Source organism: Cydia fagiglandana, chromosome 26 (assembly GCF_963556715.1).
Source record: "Cydia fagiglandana chromosome 26, ilCydFagi1.1, whole genome shotgun sequence".
In the NCBI taxonomy this organism is placed as follows: domain Eukaryota; kingdom Metazoa; phylum Arthropoda; class Insecta; order Lepidoptera; family Tortricidae; genus Cydia; species Cydia fagiglandana.
Window position 1 is genome coordinate 2,239,330 of NC_085957.1, and position 19,138 is coordinate 2,258,467.

The following is a 19,138-nucleotide window of genomic DNA, read 5'->3' on the forward strand; positions in this document are numbered from 1 at the left end:
GATCCCGGTCCTGTGCCGTTTCTCGCCTCTCAACCCGGAGCTCGCGGAGATCAGCGTCCACCACATCCGCCCATCGATACCTAGGTCGTTATATAAATGTAGTAATATTTATTTAATTATTTACCTTACCATATGTTCTACGCTTTTTTACCCAATGATTATTTTGATTATACATATAAGCGTAATACGCGGTTATCACACTGGTCCACAGGCCACACAGGCTGTTCGTGAGCCGAGGCAAACGCTTATAGTTCGTTTTTTTTTAGCATTAGAAATAAGGTAAACTCTTGATGTGTCTTTTAATTGAAAAACAAATTTTAAAAATAAGTTACGTATTTGCCGTAACAATTATGAATCTAATAGGATCATTTATATTCTTCTACTTTCATAAGTAATGGTTAGTGATTTTTAAAAAGCGTTTTTAATTAAAAGACATGTCAAGATCGCTTACCTTCGTGCAAGTTCTTTCTAATGCTAAAAAAACGAACTATAGAGAATTGAGGCTTGTAAACTTTTTGCAACGGCTCCCCACTTCCCCAGTCCCAGTTGTCTCTAGTTTTACTTTACTCTTGCTGTGTTTGCATTACTCTTGATGCTTGACTGGTAGAGAATGCCATTAGGTATTAAGTCCGCCATTTGTACATTATTTTTATGTTTTGTGCAATAAAATTTTAAAGTTCTTTGTATTTTACAATTTTACCTTAATGTCAAAAAAATTGTTACACAAAAAAAATATTTGTATAATTTATTTATTTATTTTAAATAAATAAATAAATTATACAAATGTATTGTTTTTCTACCCCTTGTGCTTTTAGAGTTCTCCATTATGTTTTTATGTGATACGCATCGAAAGCTTTTTGGTAATCAATAATAAAATATTTCTCTCTCCGTATTTTTCTATGAGAAGATCGATTTGTTGATCGGCTTTAGATCCGTTTATTGCAAATTGGATAAAATAAGTAAAACTAGGTACTGTATACATTGCACCTTGGCCAGGTCCTGCATTCCCGTTGCTGATGCTACTGCCGCTATTGCCAGCCTTCGCAGACGCTGAAGGCGTCACCACAGAGTTGTGCAAAGCGCGCTGTATTTACTCCGACTTCGAGAACAAGCGAATCCGGCGCTACCCCGTGGACGAAGACGCCACTTACTTAGAAATGAGCTGTGGCCTCACCGACGTCGAAATCTTCCTAGACGACTTTAAAAACCTCCCAAATGTAGATGAACTTCATTTATACAACAATAACATTGAACACATAAATCTAGGTATATTCCGCTCCGTTCCTACATTAAGTAAGCTGTATTTACAAAGTAACAAGATAAGAGAATTACCCATCTTTGACGAGCGATCTTGCCCCAATCTGATCGAGTTAATCATTAGCTATAATCTAATTACTGAACTAAACAACCCTATGACGTTCTCGGCTTGCGTTAAATTGCAAAATTTATGTTTAACCCGCAATAGAATCGACTACATCCACCCCGATGTATTTGCGTCGCTGACTGAATTAAGAATATTGAGTTTAGATGGAAATAAAATTAGGTCTATAACAGACAAAATGTTCACAAGGAATGGAAAGCTCGAATATTTAAAAATAAACAACAATAAATTAACTTTCTTACCAGAGGGTTTCGTGACCAGTCTTAAACAAGCGGGGGTGAGACTTGTACGCTTCTACTTCTTCGGTAACCCGTGGCATTGTGCGTGCCTTCTAAGGTTGTTGGCGGAAGTTAAGAGAGAAGGCGTGCCGTATTATAAACCTGATCCGTTCTATCCTCAAGCAATTTTAGACAGGAAAATTATGCACTATAACGGAACACGGCCGGAGTGCGTATATAGTAAGCAAAAAAGTTTTGTATGCTCCAATTAACAGACTATATAAGTATAGTTCGTTTATTTTAGCATTAGATAAAAGGTAAACAATCTTGATGTGTCTTTTAATTGAAAAACACGTTTTAAAAATAAGTCACGGCAAATATGTAACAATTGAAGGGATGTTTACAAAAACAACATAACTGCTTAGAGCGGTTGACACTTTTTTGAGAACATTGTTAATCGTTTCAGGTGTCAACCAGTGTAGTCAGTTATGTTGTTTTTGTAAACATCCCTTCAATTATGGATTTAATACGATCATTTATATTTTTCTGCTTTATAAGTAATAGTTACTGATTTTTAAAACGCGTTATTCAATTAAAAGACATGTCAAGATCGCTTACCTGCTTTCTAATGCTAAAAAAACGAACTATACTCGTAGTAACGACAAGGAACTAATCATTAAATATTTAAGAGAAAATTTTGATTATTTTTACCAGTAAAATTGAATTGAAAGTTCTATCCGTCGTTTATAAAAGAAATGTTGAAATAAGGTACTGCAATTGGTTTCAATATAAGTAATAAATAAATTAAAACAATTTTGTTTTTATCCAATTCAATCTCTGGGCAACGTGTCAGAGTATTGCCTAACATAAAAATTGCAATAATGTACATACCTAATCATTATGTATTGCAATAACGGGGTCCATATTGGGTCGCATAATAATTGATTGCCCTAATGTAATGTTACGCATAAAACTCATTTCGCATAACTGTTATTGTGCTGGAAATATAAACATTTCTGAAAAATTATAACACAAACCTAACCTAACCTACCCTAATATTCTACACAACCTATGCAAAATATTATCGAAAATAATTTCTGTTTCAGTTGGAGAAAAAATATGCGAAAAGAGATTTATGCGTAATATTACATTATGACAGTCAATTATTATGCGATGAGATACGATCGCGCAATAATGTACTACAGTGCATAAAGTAAAATCACTACATGATGCACTATAGTGCATAAAGTAAAATCATCTATACTAAAGCTCTAGCTTAAAAAGCGATTTTATGCCGTCAACGCACGAGTTAAAGTCGAACTTTACAAGCATGAGAAGTGAAAAATAAATTTAATAATAAATTAGTACTACTTGAAATAACACAAATTAATTTATTTCATAAAATAATTTAATTTTGTAATCTAATGGGATTTCAAGTGCAACCCCCTTATTCATAAATGCGCTACAAACCTCAATCGTTTGTCTTTATCTGTCATTTTGACTTATGTATTTGTAAGAAAGGGATAAAACATACTCTAATATCTTTAAACGAGCAACTCTTGTTTGTTTATATATATATTTCGGGCAACTCGGAAACGGCTCTAACGATTTCGATGAAATTTGCTATATGGCGGTTTTCGGAAGCGATAAATCGATCTAGCTAGGTCTTATCTCTGGGAAAACGCGCATTTTTGAGTTTTTATATGTTTTCCGAGGAAAGCTCGGTCTCCCAAATATTTTAACCAAAGAGAATAAGATAGTATAGAGGGCTATTGCCAAGGTAAATTTTGTAGTCACGGTACATTTACTGCCATCTATCGACACACGATTAAAACTTAAAATAAAATTGAAAATGTAATGTAATTAAAATATGTTTACGGATAAATGATTTTTAATTATTATTGTTCCATACCGACTCATGTTCTTTCACTGATATGTGTTAAAATTGTTAAATATCAAACGGTGTCGTCAACGCCATCTAGCGGAGAATACGCCAAAGGTGTGTGCGCCATCTATTCGAGAATGACTTTTTCTTGATTTCCGAGGAACGTTTTGTTCTTAGACTTTATTTATCTTATACGGAGTTATATATATCTCTGTTTTAACAAAATTAGGCCCGTGAAGTTTTATGAATAAGTGGGTAAATGATTTATTCGGCCTTGTTCCTCCGGTGTCTATAGGGCGCCGGCAGCTTGAGATGCACGGTATTGACGTGCGTCTTCATGGAGTTGGACTGTGAGAACGACTTGCCGCAGTGTGCGCACATGTAGGGTTTCGCCCCTGTGTGAACCTGAAAACCCAAACAATAAACATCGTAAGTTAAATCGAAGCGCTTTCTAGCGTTCCGTACCCAAAGGGTGAAAACGGGACCCTATTACCAAAAAGAATAGATAGTATAGAGGGGTCCTGTCATTGTGTAGTCACAGTAAAACTGCCATCTACCGATACACGACTAAAACTCAAAACGAAAACGTATAAAATTATCAATAAAATGTATATATATGGATAAATGATTTTATTATTTTTATATCATTTTAATCCATGTTCATTCACTCATATCTATATGTTAAAATTGTTAAATATGAAACGGTGTCGTCACGCCATCTAGCCGAGCATAGGTTAAAGGTGTGTGCGGCATCTATCCGAGAATGACTTTTTCTTGATTTCCGAGGCACGTTTTTTCCTTAGACTTTATTCATCCAGACTGTAACTCATGAACCGTGATAGCTAGACAGTTGAAATTTCACAGATGATGTATTTCTGTTGCCGCTATAACAACAAATAACACTATTAAGTACGGAACCCTCGGTGGGTAGGTCCGACTAGCACTTGTCCGGTTTTTCAGATCACAATACGGTTGTCTAAAAATTAGCATTCTTGTGGCCTTTCTCTAGGGACTTCAGAGATTTGAATCCTGAGTTTTTGACATTCGCTCGTTGAAAACATCTTACGATCAGTGAGAGCGAGGGAAGAACACGAACCTACTGGGCCTTAAATGTAGATTGAGCGTCTTGTGTGTGAAAGCCTGTGAACCTTATACAGGGTGTTACTGACCATCGGGCTTTAAATCCAGGGCTCGATTCTACTCGCTAAACTGAGCTACTTTTATTATGGCACCAACCCCGAAATCCCGATTTTTTTTTTTACTTTTTCATACATTTTGGCTGATCGGATGTCGACGTTTTCTATGGAAAAGCCAAAAAATTTTCCCCGATTTTAGGGTTCGTCCCATTATAAAAGTAGCTCAGTTTATCGAGTAAAATCAAGCCCTGGATTAAAGCCCCATTGTCAGACACATACTGTATAATGAACATAAGGGTTGTACCACATACCCGGTCGTGGCGGTTGAGCGCCGCCTTGTGTTTGAAGGCCTTCGGGCAGCGCGAGCACTTGAACGGCCGCTCCCCCGTGTGTGTCCGGAGGTGGATCTGTAAAAACATGTACACACATGTACATACATTTTTAATACGCACTTGAATTTAAACTGTTGTGAGACATACTAACATTGAATAATTTTACGGTTTAGACCCACTTGTTTTTAGTCACTCGCGCGACATGTTTCGGAGAGCCTAGGTTTCCTTTCTCAAGCACTAACAGTGCGAGCAGCGTTCACGACGGCCGTGTATCGCGTACTGCGGCTAGAGCGGCTCGCCGCGTCGCACGCTGCGCGCGCGCCGAGAAAACAGGTTGGGGGAGGTCTTCCGCTGTTATTGTAGGCGGGCATAGTGGTGTGTTTGGGCTTGGGCGACCTAACACTTGTAGCAATACACAGCACGAACTCTGGCTACGCAAATCGACCCAGTGAGCTCAATAAGGCATGTGTTGTGGGTACTAGACGCCGATATACGTATAAGTGGGAACTAGAGGGAGGAAGGTCTTGGCATATACTACGGGCGGTCATGGAGGGGAGGAAGGTGTTTAAAACGTGTACTTTTTTTACTAACCTGCAGTAGTTGGCAGACGCTGAAACGTTTGGGGCACTTGGTGCACTGGTAGGGTTTCTCACCGGTGTGCGTCCGCTGGTGATACACGAGCGTGGCGTTCGACTGCCAAACAAGTTTTAATGTATAAATATAATCCAATCAACAATCTCTCACCCAGCACCAATTGTAGATATTTCTGTTTGGCCCTATGGTTGACTGGTAGAGAATGCCATTTGGCGTTAAGTCCGCCATTTGTACATTGTTGTATATATGTATTTTGTGCAATAAAGTTTAAATAAATAAATATTCCCTCATAATTTTGATATTTCAACTATGGCTTCGTAAGCTAGCATATAATATTTATTTCAGTCTTCATAATATTTACATATAGTAAAATGACCATTTAAAAATGCTATTTAAAAAAATATTTTATAAAATAATTAGATCTTTCAGAAGTTAGCAGGGGTTCGGTATTTTTACTGGTACCTATGCTGTTTAACTAGATTGAAAATAAAAAAAAATGTCGCTGGTAGGGGGCGTCCACTATAAACGTGAGCCGGACCTCACGTGTCACCTACCGTGCACTTCTTGCCGCAGATCTCGCAGACGACCCTGTCGGTGTGGTCTCGTCGGGAGTTGGTCTTGACGCGCAGACGTCGCTGGTAGGGGCGTCCACTATAAACATGAGCCGGACCTCACATGTCACCTACCGTGCACTTCTTGCCGCAGATCTCGCAGACGACCCTGTCGGTGTGGTCTCGTCGGGAGTTGGTCTTGACGCGCAAGTGTACTCGTTGGTAGTGGATGGAGTAAGACTTCTCGTGTGCGAATGTTCTGTTGCACTGTAAAACAAGACTATTATTTTCACCACACCAGCTCGGAAAGGCTTACTTTGCACTTCAAAAACTGATAGCAAAGTTGCATTTTATTCACATGTGAGATGAAGTAATCAAATGCAAATTTTGAGTTGGTTTCTTATGTTTGCTGGTAGAAATGACTTTTAAATGATGATTTTGGATGATACATATTTAATAACATTCATATGGATTTGATTTTGTTTGATATTTTACATTTAATATTTGCTTCAGGTTGGTGTGGTGAAAAATTTTGTGTTTCACTCGGGGGCAAATTTTGTTTAACCCTCGTGCTTTGAAACCCTCGCAACGCTCAAGATTCCATTTGTCGAACCACTCGCTACGCTCGCGGTTCAATTTTGGAATCTTTCGCTTGCTCGGGTATCAATATTAGCACGAGCAGTTAAACAACAACTTTGCCCCCTTGTAAAACAGATAACTATTTCCGTTTTGTATTGGTTGCCATGGTTACGTTCTCCTGGGTCTATTTAAAACTTCCTTTCCATTCCGGGAGAAAAGTTTCCACTAACTAAATCTTTTTTTTTGTTGTTGTTGTTAAAATGGGCTGGTCATGTCTGCCGAGTGCCGGACGACTTGTGGGCCAAGTTAACTAGAGTGGGAGCCCCGCGAGTCTAACCGGGCAGCCGGCAGGCCTCGTCGGCGATGGCGGGATAACTTGGACTCCTTCTTGAGAGGCTGGCCAGATACTGCATTAACAGAGACGAGTGGAAGAGGGGGGAGGCCTTTGTCCAGCAGTGGGACACAGCGGGCTCTGAATGATAAGAAATCTTAACAAACCATTTTGATTTTGATGTCGATCGCTTCAGCATAATATATTCCAGGTTTATAAGTATCGCTTTAAAAAAATATTGCAAATTTTGAAAAAAAAAAGGAAACCTATAAACTAGTCTTTCATTTTTTTTTGGGACGAAAAATACAAACTAAACAATAGTATCGCGTTTCATTGTGTCAATAACGTACTAAAAATCGTTGGAAAATTTTAGAATTGGAAAAACATTTTTCAACACACCAACTTGCGAAGGCCTTGATCGTTCAAAAACCGATAGCAATTTTGTAATCTTTCGCGAGAAGATTTAAATCCCCCCCTCGAAGGAGGGTATCCCAATATGGGACCGGCAACGAACTCGGAAAATTAATTCTAGGGATAACAATATCTTATTTCGTATTACCTCATCACATTTAACATAGTCGTCAGTCACATGTGTCTTCAAATGTTCTTTCAGCGTTTCGTCGGAAGCGAATCCCTCGCCACAACTGAGACACGGCCTGGCAAATAAAAAAACAAACAAATAAAACTTATCTTATACCTTTGAATAGATCCATAAGATTAGATTTAGATTTTCTTTATTTCAAGATGAAAATTACACTATATTGCTACATTCGTCAAAATCATGTTTAATTATCTTCTATAGTTTGTTTTTTTTTAGCATAGATATAAGGTAGACAATGTTGATGTGTCTCTTAATTGAAAAACACATTTTAAAAATAAGTCACGGCAAATATGTAACAATTATGAATCTAATACGATCATTTATATTCATCTGCTTTCATAATAGTTACTGAATTTTAAAAAGCTCTTTTTAATTAAAAGACATATCAAGATCGCTTTCCTTCTTTCAAGTTCTTTCTAATGCTAAATAAACGAACTCGTCAAAAATTACATTATAAATTTGAAATAAAAAAAAATAAGATTAAGGGCCACTTGCACCGTACCAATAACCCCGGGTTAAGCGGTTAAGCCGTTAACTCAGTGTCAAATTGTACTGGTAACCATGGTAACTACAGGTTTAACGGGTTAACCACGGGTTATTGGAATGGTGCAAGTGACGCTAATTGTGTCTCCTAATAAGGATCGTCATGTACAAAGATAAAACATGTCAAACAATTGAATATAAACAAAGTTAACATTAAAAGTTGATGTCAACGTAAATGATTTGTAACTGACATAAACATTTAAATTAAATTAAAATAAATTATAACATTAATACATTACATGTGTGAGTATCAGTATGAAATAATTAATCCTCCTCCAATATTTCGGGGATCTCGGAAACGGCTCTAACGATTTCGATGACATTTGCTATATGGGGGTTTTAGGGGGCGATAAATCGAGCCCTATAGTTCGTTTTTTTTAGCATTAGAAAGAACTCCGCAGAAGCAAGCGTGCAGTTTTTATCAGGCTCGTTATTTGTTAATAATTATTGAATTATCTAATGTAGCATGGTCAATACATTTATTTATTTATTTATTGATCAAATAAGTAACACAGCATTACAGTATAAAACTAAGGCACTGTGAAACTACAAAGTAAAAGAAAAGACAAAGAAAAACAATACACATACAAATGAAATTAACTAAACATTAGATTTGGGCGACGACGTAACGGCGTGGCTGCGTAGCGTCGTCTGACTCGGCGTAGGGTACATATAATTTACTTCAAATTAGTACCGCTAAAAGTGCCGGATTTGGAACCACAAGCTTACTTCCGCGAAGTTCTTTCTCATGCTAAAAAAAACGGACTATAAAACCAGTGTTTACCTTAAGCTAGTGTTACAGGAATTGTCCTCAGCTGCGCTGATGTGTCTGTTCAGCGCGTCGAGACTGCGGAACTGTACGCCGCAGAGCACGCACAGAGACTCCGACTTCACGTTACCCTGACAACAAAGTAATACAAAATTTCATTTTTCATAAATCATAAATTATTTATTTGCGTGAATAGGGTCAGATTACAGTTGTAATATATACATAAAGTTCCTCCTAATTCAACCGTCCACAAACAGCATGCAAATATTTGTTGTATTTCTTAAACATTATATACATTATATCATTGAAATAATCGTGAAGTGAATAAAACATTTTATTTAACAGCCATTCATGTAGGGTTTTCTTAAATTTATTAATCGGCAAGCATTTAATGTCAGGTGGCAACTTATTAAATATTTCTACACACATAGCAGGGCAGTTTTTGTTAAAAATAGCAGTTTTTTCTTGCATTCCAAGCTTTTGGTACAAGCTTTTATCGCTGACTATACTTTTCTTACGACAGACAACTAATGCTCAGCAAGACAATTCTAAAAACCCCTAACACAATTAGGTTGCGTTGTTTCATCATAGAGTTCCTATGGCCACCAGTGGCGGCGCGTCCATAAAAGCCGATTCCCACCGGGCTTGCCTGTTTTTGGACGTTTGAGCAGAGTTGTAAAGGAAATATGTAAGCCAAATTATCCCGGGCTTGCCTATGGATATGTTTGACGCGCCGCCATTGATGGCCACCTCCTGTCTCCATCATCAGATCAGCTCGATGGTACCATAATATTGCATTGTCATCCGATTTATACATGCATGAAAAATTTCAGCTCAATCGGAAAAAGGGAAGTGGATCAAATTTAACTAAATTGATTGAATTTTGATTACAGACCGACAGACAACGGGACAGGTGAAAGTAAATAAAAGCTTGTAACAAAGTAATACATTACATATGGTGCTACTTTCCCGCACTAGTGCAATAACTAGCGCTATACGTGCGTACGTCGAAAATTTCAAGGGAACATATACAGGGTGTAATCGTTAAGTGTAGCCAGGCGATAATTCCGTAAATATAACAGATACCGGAAAACTTCAAATAGATATCGAAAGTGCTTTACCCAATAAGTAAAATTACATTAATAACTTTTATTAAACAAAAACAGAAATATCCCACGCATTAACTTCAAACCCTCCCATACATTTAGTATGATGACTCGCCCCTAGAGGAATGTCGGTGTCGTAAGAGATAAAACTGCTTGAGATTCATTATTTGCGATAATAAACTGTAATAAAATAATGAACACTGAAATAATAAATCTAACATTGCTCTAATAGACCTCCCCCAACCTGTTTTCTAGGCGTGCGCGCAGCGTGCGACGCGGCGAGCCGCAGTACGCGATACACGGCCGTCGTGAACGCTGCTCGCACTGTTAGTGCTTGAGAAAGGAGACCTAGGCTCTCCGAAACATGTCGCGCGAGTCTAAACCGTAAAATTATTCAATTCAACGTCATAATTTCTTAGAAGTTTGACGTTTAAAATAACACTTGCACTGCGTAAGCTATCAAAATCACTCAGACTTTTCTTGGTCTAACTCTAGTCGGCTTTCCCGACTAGTCGGTACATCCATCATAGCATATACCTAGTATTACATAGATGAGCTATACGCGTGCCTCCGTGAGGGACAAAACATACGCAAAGCGACAATATTAAAAACACGTTTTAACAATACCAAAAACAACCTACGTAATTCGGTCGGGTTATTTGTTGTCCACCATAAATCATACTAAATTTTTGGTGAGGAACAAACAAAAAGTGAGACTGTGACAAGGACAAGCAATAATATCACTTTCTCTGCTACTCCTACTGAAATTTCCATAAGTGCATCTCGTTCGGTCGTTTGGGCCCTCCCCCGTGTCATCTCTATATTATTGTACCTATATGATCCCTAATATTTAGTAATGTAATGTACCTGGTCCCTATGCGCCTTCTTCCGATGCATGGCGAGTCCGTACTCCCCGATAAAGGACTCGCCACACAGCTCGCAGCAGTTGTTGGACGGGTGCTGCAGCCGGATGTGTGTGAGGTGGCTCGTAGATTTGCTGCAAAGTATACACATGATTAAATTAGTTTATTCGAGCGTTTCGTTCGTCAGCCGACGACGATTAAGGCCGAGCCACACCGGCTTGCGGGTGCGTGACGTGCGCGTGTGCGTGCGCTAAAATGTTGGAGCCGCACACGCACACTTCACGCAAGCGGTGTGCCGTCTCTACACGGTGTAACATGAAGAAACCGAATAATTTTAACCACGCATTTCTGAGGTCAAAAGAAGTAAAAAATGTAATATGAGTTTAGGTCAATTTCGCCAAAAAAATATTTTCTTTTTGTTTTGTTTTTTTAATTTTTTGAATGTATTTGTACATAAAAAATAAATGTTATTGGTAAACTTGTCACTTAAAATTGATTTTTACATTTTTTTTTTCGTAAGACCTACTTTTTGCAAAGTGTTACTTGTCACTTTTTGACATCTATCAATAAGGATATTTAGACTACGTCCCATAGGAGCAACATCGCCATCAAAAAGGCCTTTTACACTAAGTAACAATAAAGCTTGTTTTTTTTAAATTAATAATATCTCTGAAACTAGGCGAATTTCAAAAAAGTTTATAGGACATTTTTGTCTCTAAATATGATCAGGAATACGCTGTTAAAATTATTCGGTTTACTCATGTTACACCGTGTATAAGGATCTGTATACTACAACGCCGCACGTGCACGTGCACGTCACGCACGCGCAGCCGGTGTGCACAGGCCTTTAGGTCGGCCACACTATGTCTCTGCCTACTTCCAGTGCAGGTATTAAGTGTACATTATATAGATTTTAGGGGTATTAACCCTTCTGCTTTCTTTGCCTTAAGACGAAACAGGAGCTGAGTTTTAAATATTTTAGGTAAATATACCCGTCTCGCTAACGGAAGCGGCTCCTAAAACTAGTGCGATAAGGACAAGGCGAAAAATCCTGATGATGATTATGAAATTATCTGTGTCGGACCGTTTTGCTTTTTTGGCTAATTGATATCAGTTTTGAATACTACGCCTCTCATTGCGGCATAGTCAATTAGGCCATTTTTGAAGGGCTCTAGCGCCTTATAAAACAATAATATCAAAAAATGCAAAACGGTCCGACACAGATATTGACAATATTAATCTGTGTTGAAAAAATCATTGCTCTAGCATCAAAACCCACGGAGGGAACAGTCGAGTACGTTTGTATGGAGAAATGACCACTCCTGTTGGCTCTTAAAGTTGACAGGTAGAGAATGCTTTTTGGCATTAAGCCCGCTTTATGTACGATAAGTTTTCTTTTATGCAATAAAGTTTAAATAAATGAATATTCTTACGTGAAGGAAGCTCCACATATCTTGCACGTGTAAGTGAAGCCGAGATGCCATTTGCTGTGCTCCTTTGCTCTGTGACTGGAAATATACAGTTTAATTTTATTATTGTGCATGAGAGGATGGCTTCCAACCGGCACTTATGGAGGTCCAAGGGGGAGGCCTATGTTCAGCAGTGGACGTCTTATGGCTGAGATGATGATGACGAGAGGATGCCTGTGCCCAGCAGTACTGGCAGTATTTTTTACATTTATTAAAATTTTTAATAACTAAAGTATGTATGTACTTATTAAGAAGCTGTCCCCGTTCACACATTTTACAATTTATACGTTGTGTGTGTGTGTGTGATACTTATCTGTGCTGTGGGTGTGTGTGATACCTACTTGTGTGTGTGTGCGTGTGTGTGTGATACTTACCTGTGCTGTGGGTGTGTGTGTGATACCTACCTGTGTCTGTGACTGTGTGATACGTACCTGTGTGTATGATACTTACCTGTGGGTGTGTGTGTGTGTGATACCTACCTGTGTGTGTGTGATACTTACCTGTGTGTGTGTGACAACTTACAATATTTTAGGGTTGAATGATATTGTTAGACTATTAGGCTGACCCTAGGGCCAAGAATACACCCACCTGGATTTAGAGACGTGGTTGCACTTGCGGCACACGTACTTGCGCTCGTGCGACGTGATGACGTGTGCGCGGAGCGCGCGTACAGTCGGCCACCGGGTGAGACACACCTCGCACGCGTGCGGGCCACTTAACTGAAGTATAAATGAGTTTAGGTGAGCGTTCCGACTGAACATTTAGCGATCTTCACCAAAGAGGAATTTTGGCCGAAGGGTGTCAAGTCAAGGGTGTCAAGACACTGCGGGGTTGCATAGTGCATCGCAACCATACTGTGATTTGTAGTTTTTAGTTTTAAAATATATTTTCATAATATGTATCCTACTAGGAAGAAGCATACATGTTATGTACATTTCATGTGTGTATACTACGTGTGTATGTGTGTATACTACGAGGAAGCCTAAAAGTTGCACCCATAGTAGAAAAAGTAAGAGCGAATCGCCTAGCGTGGTACGGGCATGTGATGCAGAGGGATGAAAGTCATGTGACGAAAAAGGTATTACGAATGAATGTGGAGGAAAGTAACGGGAGAGGAAGACCGAGAAAAGGGTGGATGGACAGTGTGAGTGATGATATGAAGCGAACGCAAGTGAATGATGAGATGACGGGCGAGAGAGAGGTATGGAAGAAAAAGACATGCTGCGCCGACCCCAAATGAATGGGATAAGGGCAAGCGAATGATGATGAATATGTATGCTACTTTTAAGGCATTTATGATGGGCCACTACTGCCAATAGTTGCCTGTAATATAAATTATCTTTTTATAAATAAATTAATTAAAAAAACTCCTATATACGTCCCACTGCTGCACAGGCCTCTTCTTGAGCATGAGAGGGTTCGGGCTATAGTCCCCACACTGGCCCAATACGGATTGGGGACTTCACATACACCTTTGAATTTCTTCACCGATGTATGCAGGTTTCCTCACAATGTTTTCCTTCACCGAAAACTACTAATTAAAGTATATAAATGCATAATAAGTTTCTGCCAAAAATGTAATTTTGCTGCAAGCTTCGGCCGGGGCACATTTATGGAGAAGGTATAACTTTTGGTGATAATGTGTCAGATAGGTGTCAATCATATGGACCATTTTCGGAGTTAAAAAACCGGGCAAGTGCGAGTCGGACTCGCGCACGAAGGGTTCCGTACCATAAAGCAAAAAAAAAACGGAAAAAAATGCAAAAAGAAAACGGTCACCCATCCAAGTACTGACCATGTCCGACGTTGCTTAACTTTGGTCAAAAATCACGTTTGCTGTATGGGAGCCCCACTTAAATCTTTATTTTTATTCGGCAACAGAAATACATCATCTGTGAAAATTTCAACTGTCTAGCTATCACGATTCGTTAGATACAGCCTGGTGACAGACAGACGGACGGACGGACGGACAGCGAAGTCTTAGTAATAGGGCCCCGTTTTACCCTTTGGGTACGGAACCCTAAAAATGTGCCAATGTGCTTCATCTACATATATATGGGTGAATCAATTTTTAGAACACTGATTTTGTATTCCTAGACTTCCTAGCAAAGAAACATCCATTTTTCAAAAAAGCGGCCTAGTGCGAGTCGGACTCGCCCATGAAAGATTCCGTAGCAGCAAGTAACATAATAAAATTGCGGTTTACGATTTATGACGTATTAAAAAAAAACTACTCACTAGATCTCGTTCAAACCAATTTTCGGTGGAAGTTGGCATGGTAATGACATATATCATAAATTTTCTTTTAGTTTTCTCATTCTCTTATTTTAGAAGTTACAGGGGGGGGGGGACACATTTTATTTATTTATTTATTTTAAACTTTATTGCACATACAAAAAGTACAACAGGCGGACTTAATGCCGGTATAGGCATTCTCTACCAGTCAACCATAGGGCGAAACAGAAAAGCGTCCATGTGGGTGCAGTGAGAAATAAACAGAAAAAAAAAAAAACGTAACTTTTGAGCGAAGTTAAATATCAACATTCTAAATACCAACTATATACATATATTAATTATGTTATACCATAAGACTAAGAGTACACTAAATACATAGATATATATATATATATATATATATATACACAAGGATATATACAAATACATATAATTGCACATGCGTTAAGGGTTACCTACCTACTAATTCCTACTGTGCCTGCCTTAGCAGGTGGTTATAAAGCAAACGTTTGAAAGTTAACTTGCTTGGAGCCTGTCTGATCGTCAGAGGGAGCGAATTCCAGAGGCGGATTGCTTGTACGGTGAAGGAAGAAGAGAGAAAACCACTATGGTGAGGAAATACCGAAAGTTTAAGAGAGCGGGAGGAACGTAGTTCACAACCCGGGCGAGGGGTTACAAAACTGAATCTACATTTTAGATAACTGGGAGCAGATGACTCGAACAGTATCGAAAAAAGCAAACAAAGAATTCTGAGAGTCCTACGCTGCCGAATAGGGAGCCAGTTAAGCTGGCGACGGTAATGAGATATGTGGTCGTACTTGCGTAGACCGAAAATAAAACGAATGCCGTTATTCAGCAAGCGATCGAGCCTGTTAAGTGAACACTGTGAAATGTTTGTTGTGCACACGTCAGCGTAATCGATGAGCGGAAGTATTAGTGACTGCACAAGTAATTTTTTGGTGGGTATTGGGAGAAAGTTTTTTAAGGGATATAGAGAGCGTAAAGTACCAGTGACCTTTCGACTAACCTCCGAAAGTTGCCCGTCCCAAGATAGATGCCTGTCGATTATAATACCGAGATCCTTAACCTGGCTCGAGAAAGGTATTGACGAACCATCAAACATTATTGGTGATACAGAAGCGGTGTCCAAATTCAGAAGTTGACGCTGGCTTCCCACAATTTTACCACTTTGGAAGTGTCTCTCGCGAAAACTATTCAGTTTAGAAAAAAATGATATTAGAAACCTCAATATCATTTTTGAAGACCTATCCAATTAGCTTTTTATTATTATTGGCTTAGTGAATTTGTGAAAAAAAAAATGTCCTATAATATTTTTTTTTTATCCATAGATACCCCACACATACGGGTGTGGTGAAAAAAATTTTTTTGAGTTTCACTTCTAAGTATGGGGAACCCCCAAAATTTATTGTTGTTTTTCTATTTTTGTGTGAAAATCTTAATGCGGTTCACAGAATACACCTACTTACCAAGTTTCAACAGTATAGTTCTTATAGTTTCGGAAAAAAGTGGCTGTGACATACGGACAGACAGACAGACAGACATGACGAATCTATAAGGGTTCCGTTTTTTGGAACTATGAACTATGGAACCCTAAAAAAAGTCATAACTTACCAGTGCATGCCGTGCCATATGATTCTTAAACGTTGAATCCGTTATAAACCCTTTATAGCACTTATCGCATTTATAAAACGAGTTTAAATAATTAAACGAATTCTTCCTTAACAACACTTCTTCTATCTGTTCCTCTTTACTCAACACAACCACTTGTACATCGTCTAAACCTTCTAAATAAGTTATATCTTCAATAACTTTATTTTCATTATCATTATCGTTTACGAATTTGATATCATCTTCTATTTTTAACTTTTTTTTTCTTTTCTTTTTTACTTTTTTGGCTAGAGGCTCTTCGTCGGATTCATATTTGATGGATATGTTATCTGTGTTGTCTATTTCGTCTGTGGTTTCGATGTCTGTGGCTTCTTCTTTTATTTGGTAGGAGATGTCTATGGTGCTATTTATGGTGGCAGTGGCGAGGGGTAGAGTGAGGGAGTGGAGGCTACGGTCTATGGTCCTTACGTAGGCAGTAGTCAGCTGGAACAATAATTATTTAAAAAATTAGGTACATCATACAGTGCGTGGATATTGTAAGTGTTGCGTGTCGGACTATTGACAATATTTAAAGCCTCAGTCTCCATATCGCGCGGCAAACCATCGAACATTGGCTCACAATGGATACTGGGCTGCCGCGCGAGCCAATGTTCGATGGTTTGCCGCTCGATATGGAGATGGGGCTTAACATTATGTGTAGTGGGTTGTTTAAAAATCTGATGTCTACCCCAAACTTTTTCATACACTTTTCATTGGGTAGCTGCACAAATCTCTGTTTTGACATTTTGCTGGGACATCAGTTAGCCGTGCCCACGATCAGTGAAACCTGTGTGTGAAAACCGATAAACAAAGGTAATAAAATAACTTCGGATGGAGCCGATTTTGCCCGAAATCAGGAGTGTCTTCCCACTGTCCAAGGTTTCAAAATGCTATTGTTGGGAGAAGGAGACAAATACTTACCATATGTTGTTGCATCAGTGAAAACTTCAGTATATGCTCGGCATTATGACATTTACTTTTGAACAACACACTTTTCTGCAGCAACACAGCACATATACTGCAGATATGTAATGGTAAACCATCTGCTGATATCTGAAATAACATTAATTAACTTTAATACAGGATAATATGTGTGACTCTGGGGCCATACTGGATGTGAGATGCTGCAGACAGAGCCCAATGGAGACAGTTGGAGGAGGCCTGTGCCTTACGGCACACCAAACTGAGGGATATATATAATAATATATAATATAATATAGCCTTTATTTCTGACATAGTAAACTTAATCTATATACATGTTTTTAAATTGTGTTTTTAACTGGACGTTTCCTTGTCAGTTTGCCTTCTGGCAAAGGCTTCCCCTAGAATTGCCAGTCTTCTGTCCCTGGCTTGATTCAGGTTAGATTCTTGTTTTGCATTCTACAGTTGCAAACTGAGGGATAAGTATATTATAATTTAAAATCATCATCATCTCAGCCATAAGACGTCCACTGCTGAACATAGACCTCCCCCTTGTTATGGGGGGTGAATGCCATAATCGCCACGCTTGGCAGGCGGGTTGGCGATCGCAGTCGAGTATACCGAATTTGAGGGACGCTGCTGCCCGTCCACCGGTGGTCTTGGACGTAGTTTAAGGACATACCCGGGTCGGGCGGGTAATTTAAAATATTCAATTGTAATTTATATTGTTCTGAATAAATGGCTTTATTATTATTATTTTAAATATGTGTGTAATTTGGAGAAACCAATAGGACTTTCGTGAATTATAATGTAGATCGAAATTCAACACAGTAACTAAGTAAATAGGTAGTTATAATAATTACAGTATGTTTAAATTATATTTTCCTAACTGTATTAAAACTGTAAATTACACGAATATAAGTAAAATTATGGAGAATAACAAAACAATGCTAACCTGAGTTCCTGTTATGATTTGATATGATTCTGCAAGTTTGTATTTGAACATGTCGAACAGTTTAACGTCTGTTATTAAGCATACTCGACACGCAAGTAATTCCTCCATTGTTTTAGCGAGGGTTTCATACAAAAATCTTAATTGAATTAAATGTTTTATGTAGCGAAACGGCAATGGAAAGCCTTTTTTTGTAATGTTCCACAGGTAAAATATGGCTTCTCCTATGCATTTGACAGCTTGACATTGACAAATAAGTAATGTTGCCATTAGAAAATTATAATATCTACCAAAATGGACCATTTTAATATACAGTGTGTAAATTAAATACGGGCGAAAATTTAAATGGTGGTTAGCATAGGATCGAAGAAGAAGATTAATTATTCTTAGAAATACAATAAAAAAAATTAACCGTACCTAATGCAAGGCGTAATGTATTTATGATATTTTAACCGTCAGTCCTTATGAAATTCTATACTTAATCACTAAGTATCTACCTAGTTTTGACGCGTAGTCTCATCCGGTTGACTCTGACTGTACACCCAGCTGCAAAAGTTCATACCCATTTCATGATTAAAGTAAAATTCATTAAGTAGGTAGGTATGCACTTTGACAGGTCGCTGTACCTACATCCTTATGAAAATTGATGGGTCAAAAACATTATTGTGTTACGTCTTTCCTGTAGACATACACAAGAGTTAAGGGCTATAAAGGTTAATTTTCTTATTTAACCCTTATCCACATGAAAAGATCCTCCTTTTATATAGAGAACTATGATAAAATCATTACTTACATGCCCACAAGCTGTTAACTATTGCCCACAGGAGAGCTAGTTTTCTCTCCGTTGTGTGCGTTTTCGCGCGAACTGTACATTTTTCTCTCCTGTGGGCAATAGTTAACAGCTTGTGGGCATGTAAGTAATGATTTTATCATGGTTCTCCAAATAAAAGGAGGACCTTTTCACGTGGATAAGGGTTAAATAATAAAATTAACCTTTATAGCCC

The 19,138-nt window shown here is 38.3% G+C and overlaps 2 protein-coding genes across 2 annotated transcripts in view; one reads left to right on the plus strand and one right to left on the minus strand.

The window, feature by feature from the left end:
• LOC134677551 (zinc finger protein OZF-like) overlaps positions 1–19,138 on the plus strand; it is a 94,873-nt gene that overhangs the window by 40,725 nt on the left and 35,010 nt on the right. The window lies entirely within an intron of this gene.
• LOC134677544 (zinc finger protein 436-like) lies at positions 3,697–18,329 on the minus strand. Its single transcript, XM_063536012.1, has 12 exons — positions 18,138–18,329; positions 17,183–17,314; positions 16,226–16,705; positions 12,947–13,077; positions 12,323–12,397; positions 10,894–11,023; positions 8,936–9,051; positions 7,567–7,663; positions 6,233–6,364; positions 5,544–5,645; positions 4,932–5,027; positions 3,697–3,889 (listed from the first exon to the last, which is right to left on the minus strand). The coding sequence occupies exons 1-12, from the start codon at positions 18,243–18,245 to the stop codon at positions 3,749–3,751; spliced, it is 1,740 nt and encodes a 579-aa protein (XP_063392082.1). The 5' UTR covers positions 18,246–18,329; the 3' UTR covers positions 3,697–3,748.